This window comes from Bidens hawaiensis, unplaced genomic scaffold, assembly GCF_021521415.1.
Source record: "Bidens hawaiensis isolate Kalapana, Puna unplaced genomic scaffold, B.hawaiensis_p1.1 tig00064765_1, whole genome shotgun sequence".
Classification (NCBI taxonomy): Eukaryota; Viridiplantae; Streptophyta; class Magnoliopsida; order Asterales; family Asteraceae; genus Bidens; species Bidens hawaiensis.
Window position 1 is genome coordinate 15451 of NW_027501555.1, and position 18742 is coordinate 34192.

An 18742-nucleotide genomic window follows, 5' to 3' on the forward strand; every position below is an offset into this window, starting at 1 on the left:
CCAGCGTGAAGACCACATATGCCTTCGTGAACTTCTCTAATCAGATAGTTCGCATCCTCGGCGTCCACACAACGAAGTAGTGGTCCGAGGAAGGAACGTCAGTATAGAACACCATCGTGTAACTGATAATTCAAGGCTTTGTGTTTTTCTTCCGGGCCGCTGCTTTTCCTTCTGGGAGGGCTCCGGATGACAAGTATGCTATAATGGGTGTCATCCGGGATTCCACTCCCGTTTGGATCACTAATACTTGGTGTTGCGGAACAGACGGACGGTCCAATATTTCGATGCGGATGTCTTTGGCAAAATGTTCGAAGTTCGTTGAAGCCAATTTACTAAGAGCATCTGCTGATTTCTTCTCACTTATCTTTATGTGAGTATCTTTGCACGAGGAGAACTGAAGCATTAAATCTTTCGCCTGTGACACATATGAAGCCATGATGTCATTCTTTGCTTCATATGTTCCATTGATCTGTCCCGCAATTAACATGGAATCCACGCGTGCTTCCAAATATTTAACCCCAAGCTTTTTGGCTATCCGTAAGCCTGCCAAGAAAGCTTCATACTCTGCCTCATTGTTAGTACTCTTGAAGTCTAACTTTATGGCATATGTAAACTCATGGCATTCGGGATTGACTAGCCTGAGGCCTGCGCCAGATCCCTCACTACTTGAAGCCCCGTCCGTGAACAGAGACCAAACTTGTCCTTGTTCTGGAGGTGCTTGGGGTTGCTGCTCAATCAAACATTCTTTTTCTTTATGATGCGGGACTTCTGTGACGAAGTCCGCCAACACCTGCCCCTTGATTGCTGGTCTAGGTTTATATTCTATCGCGAGTTCACCTAGCTCGATGGCCCATTTGGCCAATCGCCCAGATAATTCTGGCTTGATGAGAACATTTTTGAGCTTATATCCAGTTAAAACGTTGATGGGATTCCCTTGAAAGTATTTGTGGAGGCGTCGTGCTGCATAGACCAATGCTAGGACATGCTTTTCCAGCATGGAATATCTCGTCTTCGGGTCTGACAGTGTTCTGCTGAAATAATAGATCGGTGTTTGAACGTTTTTTCTATCAGTCAGAAGGATAGCCCCGATAGCAATGTCTTATGCTGACAAGTACAACATTAGAGGTTCTCCCGCATAAGGTGCTGTCAACATAGGCAGTTCCATCAAACATTTTTGACCTCCAAGAAAGCTTGTTCCGCTTCTGCGGTCCATTTGAATTGTGCTTTCTTGAGGCAGTTTCTTAGTGTTGTTACAAAATGATAAGACTTGGCTGCATGATTCACCAAGAAACGATTCAAAGCAACCAATCGACCATTGAGTGTCTGAACTTCCTTGAGGGAGGAAGGAGAAGGCATGCGGGCTACAGCTTGGACTTTATCCGGATTAGCTTTGAAGTCCGCACCCATGACAATCACTCCGAGGAATTTTCCTTCCTCCATCCCGAACGAACATTTAGCTGGATTCAGCTTCATGTTGATGCTCCTCAAGGTTTTGAATGTTTCTTCGATATCCCTAAACATCTGGTCTTCCTCAACACTTTTGATCACCAGATCGTCCATATAAACCTCTAAATTTCGACCAATTTGTCCTTTAAACGCTATGTCCATCAATCGTTGATATGTGACACCCGCATTTTTTAATCCGATAGGCATCATTTTGTAGCAAAAAGTGCCTTGATCGGTGCGAAATGTTGTTTTGTCTTCTTCGCCCATAGCCATGCAGATCTGATGATAGCTTTTGTAGGCGTCCAGGAAGCATTTGAATTTGAATGGTGCCACAACATCAACTTTGAGGTCTATTTCGGGCAAAGGATAGCAATCCTTGGGACACGCCTTATTAAGATCCTTGAAATCTATACACATTCGCCACGTCCCGTTGCTTTTGGGAATGATAACCGGATTGGCGACCCAGGTTTGATATTGAATTGGATGGATGATTCCAGTCTGTAAGAGGTCCTGAACTTGCTCATTCATTGCTTTTGTTTGTACTGGACCCATCTTACGCTGCTTTTAGACAATTGGTGTAAACATAGGGTTTACCCTCAATTTGTCTTCCGCAATGCTCCGCGGGACACCAAAAATGTCCGCGGGTTGCCATGCGAAGGCATCTATATTTTTCGACAACAACTGTTTCAGAAATGTCCTTACTATCTCGGAGATAGCGGGTCCAATCGTTACAGTTTGATCAGGAAACTTCTTGTTCAAAACCCACTTTTCAGTCTCAGTTCGTTGAGCTTGTTTTGGAATCTTGCTGGGCTTTGAACTCTCAGTTGCAAAGCAATGTCGAATGACATGAATTATTGCCACACCGGTGGGTGTTGGAACACCTACCGCACCGTGAGCAGTTGACGGATGAGCATTGAAGTCACCAATGGCTTCTCGTCCGAGGATGATGTCATGTTTCGACGTTGCAGGTAGAAATAGGAATTCTACTTCCTCGGTCCTTGAATGGGTTCCATCACTTAGGGTGACTGGGAAAGAGATCACCCCTCGCGGATGCATTATTTCTCCTCCAAACCCCGAAACAGGAGCATGGATGGGTTTCAATCTTTCTTTGTCCTCATTATCAAGTTGTTCAAAGCACTGTTCGTACATGATATCCGATGTACTCCCAGTGTCAAAGAACACATATTGAGAACGGTAATGACCAAAGAGGGCGGTGATGATCAGGGGGTTCTTGTTATTGGGTCCGCCCTTCACTCGTGGAAAAATTGCTGGTTCATTTTTCCACTCCTCTTCGTCACATTCTCTTCTCTTTCCTCCCGTCTTTCGTCCGCCTTGGATCATATGGACGTTCAAGTCCTTGACTTGTTTTTTAGATGGGCCCTGATTGTCCGGCGCGGGAGCTTTACCAGTTCCACATTTTCCATCTTTCACCAAGTGGCTTAACTTACCGGACTTCACAGCCGCTTCAATTTCGCTTCTTAAAGCATTGCATTCGTTCGTATAATGGCCAATGTCATTATGGAACGAACAATGCTTCTTGCCCTTGAATTCATCCTGCTATTACCCGTATAGAAGCTATCTTCCAGGCGATAGGTTGAGTCAAAACAGTCATATTCGTCCAAATAAGAAGGCATCCGCATGTCTATGCGAGGACGAGGACGTAGCCCCCGTGGTTCAATGAACTCTTGGTTAGTTTGTTGACTGTAACGAATTTGACTTCCTTTCACAGTTGGAGGAGGAGAAAGAGATCTCTGAGGAGACTCTTCGTAAGTCAAAGCATGAGCATGATAACATTCGTTACGTACTCTGCGTTCGTATTCAGCCGCCAAACTTTCTTGTTGCACGCGGAGCCATTCATCCAGAGACAACTGTCCTCTAGATCTAGACTCATGACGATGAGATCTTGCTAGTTCAGAGTCTCCGAAGTCACCTTCCAGATCCATAACTGATCTAGTACGGTGAGTCTCCCTCGTAATTCGTCCCTGACCTGCCAAATTAGAACCCTCCGAAGACGTAAAACGTCCCAAATCGGTGGGGGTTGGTCCGGCTGGTGTAACAGCATGCTCAAGGGTACGACCTTCCGGTGTTGCACCGGTGGCACGTGATCCCGAAGCTAAGCCACGCGCAAAAATACTAGAAGCAAAGCACTCAGGCGCATCAGTATTATCAACACGTGGTGTTTGTGCGGGAGTTCCCATCGGCCCCTCAGGAAGTTTACTCATACTTTAAACGAACCAAAAAACCAACGGGAAAAAATTATGCAGTTCTAACACCAAAACGGATGGCGCCAATGAAGAAACACGGATCCAACCCACTGGTATGTGTCCTGGATGCGATGAGTCCACAGAGTAAAATACGGTAACTACTAACACAGTATGAGCACAACTTCCCAAAGTCCAATGACCGGAACCAGCAAAACAGACACCGTGAGTCTCGTTACAGGAAGCACAAGGTGGGGGGTCTTCCTATAACCACCCTCCGGCGTGAGAATCAGTAACGTTCGTAGTCAAGAAAGTACTGAAATAAAGTAAACTAAGTGTAGTTAGAATAACAGTGAGTGAATGTGAATGAATACCTCATGCAGGTTAACAAGGTATTTATAGTCGAAGGAGGTAGGAAGGTGATTGGGCCAGCTGTCCTCTTCTAGAAGATCTTGATAACTACCTGGACGTGTGTCCTCTTATGATAGGTTGAGTTATACGTCTCATGTGCAAGGTTATAACAACTTGGACACACGTCACCTGATGATAGGACGAATTGCACCCTGGCCATGTGCACGGTTATAACAAACTGGCCAGGTGTCCTTCTTTCATTGGTAGGCAAGTCACGTACTCTTTAAGTAACAATCGTGGACGTTCTTCTAGAGTATAGTTGGTTATTGACAGCTGTCCCGTTGGCATTGCCTTCTGATCATTTTGGCGGACAGATGTCTTGTCCTGCGGATGACTTCTGAGGGTGCCAGGATGCTTTCGCACGTGGTATGAGGATGTTCTTCCTCTCCTATGATATGTGGGTGATCCAAATGTCCCGCGGGTGATATATGAGAGGTTCCTCAAAGAATCGCGGGTAGTACTTAAGGATATTTGGGTCCTTTTGGTACCCTACCACTATAATAATGAACACTTTTGGATCTTGGATCATATTTCTTTGGCATGTTAAAATATGAATTATCATTTAGTGTTTGAACCTCTCAAATGATCTTTACTTTTGTAATGTCTTCTTTAAGCATGTCGGAATGCTTTGTGGAAATTCTTTTTTTTTTCTTTATAAAAAATAATAAAACCAAAAGGGTGGCCTATTTTAGGATTAATTCGTTTATTTCTTTTCTTTCTGTTTCTTCTTGTAACTTACATTGCACTTGAGCATGGTTGCGGCTTACATAAGAACACCCCCTCCCCCACCCCCCCCCCCCACCCCACCCCCCCCCTCCCCGCCAAAAAAAAAAAAAAAAAACCACTACCACCCAACGACCACCTCGTTTTTTTGCTCAGCTGTGTAAACTTATCCGTTTTAGTTCAAAAACTTTAGGCCCCCTTTTCCACACATTTTTGTATAAGATTCACCACTACACATGAGGATTACAATGTTGTAAAAGTTTGGATTCCAAGGCCTTGGAATTGGCGATTTCAAGGACCTCGGAAATCAACCTTACCGCATTTTCCCAACTCGGCCACTATTATCCGTCAAGTTCCAACTCGGTCAAAAGTCGAAGTACTCGGGATTACTTGCCCTCCAAGGTCAACTCGGCCACAATATTTTTTTATTTTTTTATTATTTATTATTTTTTAGTAAAATATTAAACATAACAACAAAAATGAATTTTTTCAATTATGTTTTTTTTTTCATATGAATTATGCTTATTTTGACATATATATAATATCTAATAATTATTTTATGTTATATTTATCATGGCTGAGTACTCAGAGTACTCCCTACAAGGGGGTCGCCCGCTAGGGACCGCCTAGCGAGTTTTATAACATTGGTTAAATACGATGTTGACTGGTAAAATCCAGAAATTTCTAAAAATAATATTTAATATATTATTTATTTATAATGGAAAAGTTTACTTGAGTTAGTAGAAGAAATAATAAAATAATAATGACGTAAGGTTAAGTAGGCTTTAAAGATGAAATTAAATATGGACTAAAATGGAAAGATGGGCCTAAGGTCCATGGGCTTAAGGGAGTATAAATACCCCCTTAAACTTTAATCCTTTTCATTTTCATCAACTCTACACCATAGCTTACACCATAAAAAACACACACTTAAGCCAAACACTCTCTACTCTATTATATTCAACAATCCGAGACCAACCGAATGTAAGAAAACATTTATCTCACCTGACCCAACCTATTAGAACCCGACACCGCAGCCCCTGATGTCGTATGAGCCGTTTGAATCTTGATCTAGCTTTATTCGGGTGTTTAATCAACCAAAAACGAACTTAAGGACCACCTTAGCTCAGATTTGGACACCCCAATGCTACCTAGGCCATAAACGATCAAACCCCAACCAACCATGGTGGTTAACGGCGGCTGACGACGCTAGAATAAAAAAACCCTAAAAATACGAAAACGAAAGCTGAGCTGCACATATACGACGTATATGTATACGGCCGTATATGTATGCGTAGCGCATAAGTAGGAATGCAACGTATATGTATATGAGCAGCGTGTATGTATGTAGCGTATAAGTTTTTGCAACGTGTAAGTATACACAACGTGTAAGTAGGATCAACGTGTAAGTTTGTGTAGCCGTGTAAGTGCATCACGTATATGTATATAGCGTGTATGTATGCATGTGTGGCGTATAAGTATAACTTATGCGCTGGAACCACCTATAAGCTGGGAAGACTTATACGCTAAGGTCAACTTATACGTTGGATGACTTACACGCCAATAGTAGCTTATATCCCAGAATGCATTTCTAAATAAATGAAATATAAACCGCGTATGCGTACGTAAACGATAGATATGAACTTATATGATGGTTAAAATAAGAATAAGTAAATAATTAATAACGAAAGGTAACGTTTAAAATGAAGATTTGATTTGATTAAATAATTGAACTTCAATTTTCTGGTGAGGTTTTGAGTAAAGACTTATTAATGAAAATAAAATTTTTCCAAACTAACCTGGCAGCTTAACCTTAGCCAGGGGCTCTGCCCCTTGGACCTCGCTAGGATCTGCCGCCCCTAGAACCCCGCTACCTGGGGCGCTGCCCCCGGACCCCCGTAGCTAGGGGTTACAATAACCTAGAAATATGATTAATACACAGTTAGCCGTGCACAGCTCAAGAAGGGCATAACAGTAAAATCAGAAAAGAATCGCTTACAAGTGAGTTTCTAACCCCATTTCCTTGTTATGTTTTCGGGGTTGTGTGCATACTCAATGTGAATAGTTAATAAACTTACCTTAAGTGGTAAGTTTATACCATATATGATATGTGTGATAGTTATCAAGGTTATGAATGAATGTTTGTCGGTACGTGAACGATCTTCAGATATTTCACGTATCGCCAAGGAAGGTAAGTATTAGAATATGTAATATAAAGTACGTATGAATGATAAAGCAGGGTATGTATGAAATCGTATTAATGATAGTATGAAGGTATGGTGTGCGAATGTAGGGAACAAACCTAATAATATCTGCGAATGTAGGGAACATGCCTTAATAATATCTGCGAATGTAGGGAACAGACCCTAATAATATCTGCGAATGTATGGAACAGACCCTAATAATATATGTGAATGTATGGAACATGCCCTAATAATATCTGCAAATGTAGGAAACAGACCCTAATAATATATGCGAATGTTATAGGGCGAAGTACCCTTAAAATATATATGAATGTAAGTACGAAAGAAAGAATGAAAGAATGTAAGAATGAAAAGAAAGAATGAACATGTTAAGTAAGAAATATATATCTCCGGATACATATAAGTAAGTATGTAGATGTATTGTATTTTACCTGTTTTAACCAGAACTCACTCAGCGTAGCTAACTTTTAGTATGCACGCAGGTAAATAGACTGAAGCAGCTAGCTTGGTGGAGACACATGGCAGGAACTGAAGAGACTGGCATTTTAAGATTCATCATGATTTTATAATAAGATATTTTAAGTTGTGTTTTTAAAGACAAGTTATGAATGTTTTGTAATGAATGATTGAAGTTTTATTATTCCGCGAAAGTTATAATTAACTCTGATATTTAGAACTGTGTTTATGCGTAAATTCAACGCCAATGTAGGGCACTGGGACCGGGGCTTTACATGACCCTAAATTATTGTTAGGTGGTGAAGACTAGAGATGCACAAATATGGTTTTTCAAATGCCCGGGTGAGGTATGGAACCGGGTTTGGGTATGACCGGGTATTGAAAAATCGGGTATTGGCAATACCTAGGTCGGGTTCGGGTTCGGGTCCGGGTATTGCCTGTAAAAACCATACCCTACGTATCGGGTTCTGGTCGGGTATAGAACCGGGTGTTCTATAAATGGGTATTCGGGTTTTGAGAAAAAACCCTATTTTCGGGTTTTTTTTGGGGTTTTTTTCGGTATAGATTGGATTTTTTAAGGGGTTGCACTATTTAGAGGTATTTTTCGGGTATAGATCGGGTAATTGAAAAACCGGTTTCGGGTATTGGAAAAACCCGGTTTCGGTTTTCGGGTATTACAGGGTACAAATCGGGTACAGGTTCTAGTACTGAAATGCATATCCTATCCGTACCCTACGGTAGGGTCATGTACGGGTTTGGATACTAAAAACCCGAGTATAAAAAAACCGGTTACGGGTTTTTTTTTTCGGGTTCGGGTTTTCTTTCACCTCTAGTGAAGGCAATTATATAATTTTTAGTATATATTAGTTTATTGGCAAATTAGGTTAGTTACCCGTGTGTAACACGGGTTTGAATAACTAAATTTATTCAAATGACGACGCAATATAAAATATAAAAAATGTGTTAAAACTATTTATTAAAATATGCACTATAGGATATAATAAGTTACATATTAAAAAATATCAATATATATATATTGTGTGTGTGTGTGTGTGTGTTTGATGAAAACGGTATAATTGATAAATCTTTAAATACATTATATGATTATAATTACGTATTACACATAAGATTGTAAAATGAAAAGTTTACAAATCTCTAAATTACAAATAAGTTACAAGTTTTATATATACAAATATATTGCTACAGTTTTACCGAAACATTAACAAACCATACGTTATAAAGCAACAAAGCATATACAATTTTTTTTATTTGAACTAATTGCTACTTTTCCTAACCATTGATGAGGCCATCTGATGTCCAATTATTGCTTCTACTATTACTTGAAATTCACAACAAAAAATAATCAAACTAACCATGATTTAATACCCAACACTTGTCTCATTCATTCAGTTCGATTTATACATTCATAATCAGTAATAGATCGAAAGAGAGAGGAAAAAAGGAAAGAAATATTAGCTAAATTTATTTCAGCTCGATTTCAAAATAATAAGGCTTTTGTATTCATATGTGACAGCTAATCAAAATATTGGACAAAGAGTGTTCCAGTTACAACCGGTCTATACGAAATTAGTCACTTTGAACTTTTACCCAACCCGCTTATGTTTTTGATCTTGTAAATAAGGTTTTTGATCAGTTGGTTTCTACCCAACTCGTTAATGTTTCTGATCATGTTTTTATCATGGTAATATCCAAATTTATCATTGACAAAGAGGATCTATTGCACGTGATGTACATAAAATTATACATCTTTTCGGCATCAAACAACATAGCATAAAAGGCTACTTATCATAATAAAATGTAATTTTAGGTGAAACAAGCCCCAAACGAAGAAACAAACAAAAAGACGGAGAAATACAGAAGAAAACACATGAAAAACAAAGAAACACGCCCTCATGCCTCAAGAAACACGCCCCCATGCTTCTGAAGACCAGAAAAGACAAAAATCTACAAGAAAAGACAAAAATTGGGAACAAAAGCACGAGGTCGTGCCTCTCAACCACAAGGCCGTGGTCACCTTTCAGAAACGACAAAATGAAATTAGCACATGCCATAAAAATGCACGGGGCCGTGCCTCAGGAAGCACGGGGTCATGGTGAGTCATGATGTACGATCTGACAACATATACCTGGGACACGTAGACACGAGGCCGTGCTTAATAAAGCACGGGGCCGTGCTTCTATCTCCAGACAGCCTATAAATAGAGGCTCTTGTGCCATTTGAAGAGTGTGTCTTGAAAAGAATTCTATCTGGTTTTCTCTTATAAACACACACACTAACACTCTCATAGAAGATTTAGTGAAGAGTTTGAAGGCTTGGAGGTCATCACCATCAACCATCATCATCATCCATCATCACTATCATTAAGAAAGAAGATTCATCTACATTTGGTTAGATTGTTCCAAGTTTAATCATGTATTTGTTATCATCATTCATCTTAATGTTTATTATCATGCTCATTATGAGCTAAATTCCTTTTACCATCTAAAATCTATGAAGAAGCTTTGTTTTACTTGATAATTATACAAAATATGTGGTGTAGTCTAGTAAAGTACATGGTTATATTACAATTATCTTTTGATGAGAAATGTTTCACCATCTTAAATCACAAATTCAAAGTTGGTGGTTGTCAATTCTATTGGCAATCGTTCATGATCGATTCATGTTCTTGAAAGATAGAAATACTTTGATACATTATTAATACATGGATCCTTATATTGTACTTAAAAATGATGAGATATAAGTTATGATGTATTTCTCTAAGTCTTGGTAATCCGAAAATAGCTTTGCTAGGATATCATGCTAGTTAAATAAATCATATGTTAATGGAATGTGTAATTATAACCTACATAAATCAACCAAGGGGAGGTTGCGTGACTAAACTACAACCACCCGAAGTTGTTAGAACTGGTATTTGAGAAATCGAAGTCAATCCTAATCTTTCTACTTTACGAAACTACTTGCCAACTTAAACTGACATCATTGAGGTGGCATGACATTAGGAAAGGGTGGACTTTAAAATGCGCATGTCACCTCCTTAGTGCCAATGATGCTCACTTAAGGTTTAAGGAGCTATCTAGCATATATTGCTATGGCAAGTTTACCACATGTTTGAATATTAATTATCAATGTTAAAATGGAGTGGATTCTTGATCTTAGATGGTAACCTTCGCATAATTGAACAACTCGTTTAGAATCTCTCGTCTTGGTCACCTATATATTATATATAAGTATTTATATTTTATAAAAAGTTCGAAAATTAACCCCAAAATGATTAAAGCCTCCGATTAAAGTAAAACAAAGATTTATTATTAGAAACATTTGTGTCCATTGATCGATACTTGGTTCTTACCAATACTATTCTACATATACGATAGGTACACTTGCCTATTTTGTGTGTGTTTAGTCTTTGTAGAAATCACTTTTATAAATTTAAAACACGATCTTGTGCAAAAGCAAATCATCAACCTCTTTCATATTTAACCGCACGCACATCAAATTTTTGGCGCCGTTGCCTGGGACACGGTACGTTTCTAAGAACGATCCAAGTTTTAATTTAATCATTGTCTATAATTGTATAAATTTTTCTTAACTTTTATTTTATTTCATTATTTTTTACTAACTATTAAACTATATAATTTTATAGCTAGCCTAATTTTAACTTTTCTTTACTTTACTTTAGGTTAATTAATTTAGACTTTAGTTTAGTTTAATTAGCTTAGCCTAACCCGTAGTTTAACTTAGACTAATCTTAGCTAACTTTTGCTTTAGTTTTCATTCTGATTTAGTCCCATGTATGTCCTCTACTTTTGAGCCTGAGCTTGTTTCTCCAATTTTTGAACCAGAATGACTCTTTCGTCGACAAACTCGTAAACGGGCTACAGAAACCGCCGAAGCAATCAAAGACGAATCAGTAGACGCCACCACATCAGGAGAAAATCAAACCAAAGAAATGATGGCGGCCCAGAACAATGAGCCGAACATGAGCCAGTATGCCAAGCCAACTCTCGATGGCTACGGCAATGGAGTGGCTCCACCCGATATCACCGAACATTTCGAAATCAAATCAAGCACCATTCACATGGTGGAAAATTCAGTTCAATTTCACAGTCTCCTCGACGATGACCCTCTTTCTCATATATATCGATTCTTACGAATCTGCGGAACCTTTAAAATTCAAAACTATTTAGAAGATCAAATCAAACTCAAACTATTTCCTTTCTCTGTAAGGGGTCAAGCCTTAGAATGGATAGAATCTCTTTCCTCTGGTTCCATCACTACCTGGGACCAGATGGTTTAACAGTTTCTCCTCAAATACTTTCCGCCTGATAAAAATGCCAAATACCGAGCCAGCATTACCGGATTCCGGACCGATGATGATGAATCGATACACGCAGCATGGGAAAGATACAAAAGTCTTCTGAGAAGATGCCCACACCGTGGACTGAGTGTATCGTTACAAGTACACCCTTTCTTTGACGCACAATCCAGTCAAAACAAACAGGCCATCGACCAAATCGATGGTGGAGACCTGGGATCCAAATCACCTAACGAAGCATTTGAAGTCCTGGAGAAAGCTGCAAAGAAGAGTTTCACTTACAACCCACCAAGATCTACACCTACCCATAATGGAATACACCACGTCGATTCCAATACTCTTGTCACAGCACAGCTTGAAGCCCTTTCTAAAAAATTCGAACAACTTCAAGCCGAGCTATCAAAAACCAGACTCACCTGTGACACTTGTGGAGGAAGTCATAAAACAAGCGACTATAAGCAAGTCATTATGGCCATGGAAGAAGTCGATTTCATCGCTCGTTAGAACAACGCTTTCAGCAACAACTACAATCCAGGATGGAGAAACCACCCGAATTTCAGCTGGAAAGACGGAGGTAACGCTCAAACTTTACCAGGATTCAAAAAAAGACCGATGAATCAATCCTTCCAGCCTAGACCTCAATTTCAAGATCAAAGTTCTAGTATCCATCAAAACCCAAGCTACTCAAAGATCGAAGAAATGTTAATCCAACTCATGACCAAAACTAATGAAGCAGAAAAGAAGGCCGACTCAAGAGCTGTTGATATCAGCGGAGTGTTGTTAAAACATGAAGCCGATCTCAAAAGTCAACAAGCATCACTTCAGAATCTGGAAACTCAAATCGGACAAATTGCCCGACAATTATCCGAAAGACCACCTGGCACTCTTCCAAGCAACACAATTACCAACCCGAATGCGACAGCTAATGCTGTTACACTCAGAAGTGGTACAACTACTGTTACCTCACCCACTTCAGAACCAGTTACGGAAAAGGAGTCTCCTAATGAAACGCAGGACAGACTGACCCCGACGGGCACCATACAACCCAAGGAGCCAGTCCGAACTTATGTTCCACCTACTCCATACCCTGGAAGGCTAAAGCAGGAACGATTGGAAGCTCAGTGCGGGAAGTTTTTAGAACTCTTCAAACAACTCCATATCAACATCCCTTTTGTCGAAGCCATCGCTCAAATGCCAAATATGCCAAGTTTCTCAAAGAAGTGCTGACAAACAAAAGGAAGCTGGAGGAACTCTCACATGTCACCCTAAGTGAAGAATGTTCAGCAGTCCTCCAAAGCAAGCTGCCAGCAAAAATGACCAATCCAGAGAGCTATACTATCCCTTGTCTTATAGGAAATTTGTATGTTAGCAATGCCCTGGCTGACCTAGGAGCTAGTATCAATTTAATGCCTTATGCGGTTTTTGCAAAACTAGGGATAGGAGAACCAAAGCCCACCAGCATGAGCATTCAATTAGCTGACCGATCTCTGAAATATCCTCGGTGAATTGTTGAAAACATGCTTGTAAAGATTGACAAATTTGTTTTCCCAATAGATTTTGTGATTATAGACATAGAGGAAGACAAAAGTGTACCTCTTATTCTAGGAAGACCCTTTTTAGCCACCACAAAGGCTATTATTGATGTTTGCACCGACAAGATCACTCTCAGGGTCAATGACGAGTCAATCGCTTTTGACATAGGAAAATCTATGCAATATCCGCAACAGCACGATGACACATTATACTGTGTCGACATCATAGATTCCATAGTGAGTTGCTATATGCGAGATTCCTCCATTAATACACCACTAGAAACACAAGTCTTACACAAAACACTCAACATACCCATATAGAAAATGAAATTAGCAAAGACGATTATCAGGAAGCATCAGAAGTAATATATATCATCAGAAGTAATATATGAAATCACTAAATACAATGAAAAATCAAAACCATCAATCAAAGAACCACCAGCCTTAGAGTTAAAAGAACTACCAAATCATCTCGAATACGCCTTTTTAGAAAAAGATTCTCAACTCCCAGTAATTATTTCATCTCACCTTTCCAAAGAAGAGAAAGACGAACTTCTTAAGGTTCTCAAAAACCACAAGAAGGCCATCGCATGGAAGATCATGGATATCAAGGGCATCAGTCCCTCATTTTGTACTCACAAAATTCTCATGGAGGAAGAATACAAACCCGTGGTCCAACATCAAAGACGTCTCAATCCCAACATTCAAGATATGGTGAAGAAGGAAGTAATCAAACTGCTTGATTCCTGATTAGTCTACCCAATCTCGGATTCACCTTGGGTAAGTCTCGTTCAAGTGGTACCCAAGAAGGGAGGAATGACGGTCGTAATGAACGAGAAGGACGAGTTGATACCAATGAGAACCATCACAGGCTGGCGAGTTTGCATTGATTACCGGAAACTTAATGACGCCACAAGAAAAGATCATTTTCCACTTCCTTTCATCGATCAAATGCTTGAGCGATTATATGGAAAAATGTTCTACTTTTGCTTGACGGATTTTCTGGATATTTCCAAATTCCTATTGCTCCTGAAGATCAGGAGAAAACCACTTTCACATGTCCATACGGAACCTTCGCCTACCGAAGAATGACATTTGGATTATGTAATGCTCCAGCCACCTTCCAACGTTGCATGGTGGCCATCTTTCATGAAATGATCGAAAACTCGATGGAAGTCTTCATGGACGACTTCTCAGTCTTTGGAGATTCCTTCGATCATTGTTTAAACAACCTCGACAAAATGTTAACCAGATGTGAAGAAGTAAATCGAGTACTCAACTGGGAAAAATGCCACTTTATGGTAAAGGAAGGCATTGTTCTCGGTCACAAGATATCCCAAGCAGGACTAGAAGTTGATAGAGCCAAAATATAAACCATATCCAAACTTCCACCGCCAACTTCAGTCAAAGCCATTAGAAGTTTTCTAGGTCACGCAGGCTTCTACCGCCGCTTCATAAAAGACTTTTCCAAAATTTCTAGACCTATGACCAAACTTCTGGAGAAAGACGCACCCATCGTCTTCTCTGAAGAATGTGTTGAATCATTCAACATATTAAAAGACAAACTTGTCAATGCACCAATCATGACTACGCCCGATTGGACCCTTCCATTCGAGATCATGTGCGATGCAAGTGACTTTGTAGTTGGAGCCGTACTCGGACAACGCAAAGAAAAACGCTTTCACCCAATTTACTATGCGAGTAAAACTCTTAATGATGCACAAGAAAACTACACCACAATAGAAAAAGAGTTATTAGCAGTAGTCTTCATCTTTGAAAAGTTTAGATCCTACCTAGTTCTCTACAAAACCATAGTTTACATCGACCATGCCGCCATACGTTACCTCTTCAACAAACAAGATGCTAAACCTAGACTTATCCGATGGATCCTACTACTTCAAGAATTCGACATAGAAGTCAAGGACAAGAGAGGAGCAGAGAATGTAGCCACAGACCATCTCTCACGCTTAGAATGCCCAGCTTCAGAAGAACATCAAGAGGAAATCATCAATGATAATTTTCCACATGAAGTTCTCATGCATATCCAAGAAGTCATAGAGGAGAAAGACGAAAGTCCTTCGTATGTCGACTTCGCAAACTAACTAGCTTGTAGAATCCTAAGAAAAGGACTTACTCATCAACAGCGGAAGAAATTCTTCTCTGACCTTAAGTTCTACTTCTGGGAAGATCCATACTTGTTTAGGATAGGTGCTGATCAAGTTATTCGTAGGTGTGTAGCAGGCAAGGAAGCCTTAGATATTCTCAAACACTGCCATGAAGGACCAACTGGTGGACACCACGGTACCGCCACTACGGTCAGAAAAGTATTTGATGCAGGATTCTTCTGGCCCACCATATACAAAGATACACATACTTTGATCCAAGCATGTGATGCTTGTCAAAGAGCCGGGAACATCTCATCCAAAAATGAGATGGCTCAAAAAGGCATCCAAATTTGTGAAATCTTTGATGTATGGGGAATAAATTTCATGGGCCCATTTCCTAACTCATTCGGAAATAAATACATCCTTGTAGCAGTCAATTACGCATCTAAATGGGTAGAGGCACAAGCCCTTCCCACTAACAATGCTCGAGTTGTTGTAAGATCCTGAAAAGGTTATTTTCACGATTCGGCACTCCAAAAGCCCTAATCATCGACAGAGGTACCCACTTCCGTAACGCTCTGATGGACAAAGTCTTAGCAAAATATGGGGTTCATCACCGACCGGCAACACCATATCACCCTCAGACTAGTGGGCAAGTGGAGGTCTCAAATCGAGGAATTAAAAGGATTTTAGAAAGAACTGTATGAATGAATCGCAAGAATTGGGCAGAAAAATTAGATGACGCTTTGTGGGCCCTCAGGACGGCTTACAAAACTCCCATAGGAACGATACCCTTCAAACTCATTTATTGGAAAGCATGTCATCTACTAGTAGAATTAAAACACAAAGCGTACTGGGCTCTCAGAGCAGTAAACTTTGATCTAACGTCCGTCGGCATAAACCAGGAAGATCAAATTCGCAAGCTCGAGGAACTGAGAACATTGGCCTATAAAAATTCCTGGTCTTATAAGGAAAAGACTAAACGCATGCACGACGCCCATTTAAAAGGAAAAACAAATTCCAAGCTGGCGACCGTGTACTGTTATACAATGCTCGTTTACGTCTTTTCTCAGGAAAATTGAAATCTCAATGGACAGGTTCGTACATAGTTGAATCAGTTTTTGACTTTGGGACAGTTGAGATCTCAAATTCAAATGGCCAAAAGTTCAAAGTAAATGGACATTGATTAAAACAATATATCGATGGACCACTTGAAGAAGTTCTGGAGGTATTAGCCCTCCAACCCCCTGAATAGGAAATCAAGGTCTAGCTAAGACCTTCACAAACTAAGCCTTGTAAATACATAAATAAAAACGAACCAGCTCGACAAATACGAAAAAAATCAAAAGAAATACTGTCTGCACAATGCAGCACGGTACCGTGCTTGTAAAAGCACGGCGCCGTGCTTTTGACTCCAATACAGTTACGAGTTTTTAAATTAATAAAATAACTTTCCAGACCATTAACCCTAATAGCCACTTCGTTTCTGGACGAAAAACAGCCGACCATTCCATATTACACTAATTTCTTCATCAAATCTTCAAAAAGGTATGTTAATCTAACAATTGTATTGTTCAATTTCATCATTCTAGGTTTAGTTAACCCTAAAATCTCTCAAAATGACCAAATCGGGTCTAAACCCGAAAATAATATGGGTTATTCTATTAGTATAGGATGATTGGATTGTTGAAAGTTTGATTGTTAATGATTAATTGAAAAGAACAATTCGGGTTTTGGATCTTGAAATAAATATCCAACCAACTACTAAACCCAATTGTTATAACCGGTTAGAAACGAGAGTTCGAATCTGAATAGGGTAGAAATTAGTATTAAAAACACGAGCCGTGCCCGATGCAACACGAATCGTGGCCAACCATAGGTCAACCAAAAGTTAAAATCAACAGGAAATGAACAGCAGGAACAGCACGGTACCGTGCCTCTGAAAGCCTGCCGCCGTGCTTTGCTCTCTGTTCCAGCAAATTGAAAATTTTTGTCAAATTTTGACTAATTTGGGTATGATTTGCATATGGCCGAGTATAAAGACGATGTTCATGCATTCCTAGTCTTTTCCGGACAAAGGACAAGGGACAGACAGGCTAATGCAAGACTAACCTACCTAAACAGGCGATTCCCATAACCAAATTTCTACGCTTGTCAAGACACGTTGCGCCAAGTTAACCAATGGGACCGATACAACACATTTGTAAAAGGGCCATGGAAAAGGGTGTTTGAACAAATGGGAGAGGCAGTGATATAACTGACAAAGGAATTTTTGGCGTCTTTCAGCATAAAGAAGAAGAAATTTGACATGTGGGATGAAGATGAAATCGAGTTTAGATGTGGGGGTAAATGGAATACAACTTCTGTCACCCAACTGGGAATTGATCTGGGAATCTACACAACCGAGGAACTGACTCAGACATTTGGTATAATGCTAAAACAACATTTGCAGTTGAAGATGCTGACGATGAAGCTGAAGCAGGAAACACACGATTAGAGGCTTGGGAACAACTGAGTTATGGTACTGAAGAATACAATGAAAGCGTCTCAAAGAGCACAGCACTACGTGACCCGCTCATGAGATACATCCACCGTCTGCTCAGTCACACTGCCCCAGCTCGAAGCCAAAGTGAGGGGGTGGTTTACCTGAGGGATCTTTGGTCACTATACTGCATGAGGAATGACATACATTGCAACATCAGGATGTTATTCGGCCAACATTTCATGACAAATGCAGCTGCTAAAGGAAACACTCCCATTTTTGGTGGCTCGTGGATCTATAACCTTAATAGGGCCTACAATGCAGACATAGAAGGGACCTGAAGCCCAGATCCGATAGCCCTCAGCCTTGTCTATTGTGATAGCATGCAGATGATTCGGCGAATCGGGCAGAACCCAGATGTGTGGAGATTTTGTGACAGATATAACTAGGTTTGGGACCCCGAAGACTTTGCATAAATGATGCTTCAGGAAGTTCATGAGAAGAGAGGATCACCGCCTAGACAGTACCGCCGCCGCACCTACCATCAGCGAGGAGGCCCATCTTCATCAGGGGCCGGCCCCAGCTCGTCACACGACAGCCGATACTCTTTTGAGGGTATATATGGACTCATTGATCAATTCTCAGCTAACACTACCGCCTCATTTAACAAGATTGTAGAGCAGATGGTTGCCTCAAATGCACAGCGAGCAGCCGAATATGCAAAGACGAGGCGAGAGATTGATCGTTTAGGCTATCGCATGGACAGACAGTGGGGACCATTTGACCCGGACACGGGTAATTGTTGACTAGCGATACTGGTAGGTCGGCCATGGGCCTGGGCATGGT

General features: G+C 40.3%; 1 protein-coding gene across 1 annotated transcript; it reads right to left on the reverse strand.

Annotated features, from left to right (window-relative positions):
- Positions 1 to 2010: 2010 nt before the first annotated feature.
- LOC143604331 (uncharacterized) lies at positions 2011 to 2787 on the reverse strand. The gene has a single exon (XM_077080845.1). The coding sequence runs from the start codon at positions 2785 to 2787 to the stop codon at positions 2011 to 2013; it is 777 nt and encodes a 258-aa protein (XP_076936960.1).
- Positions 2788 to 18742: the final 15955 nt, after the last annotated feature.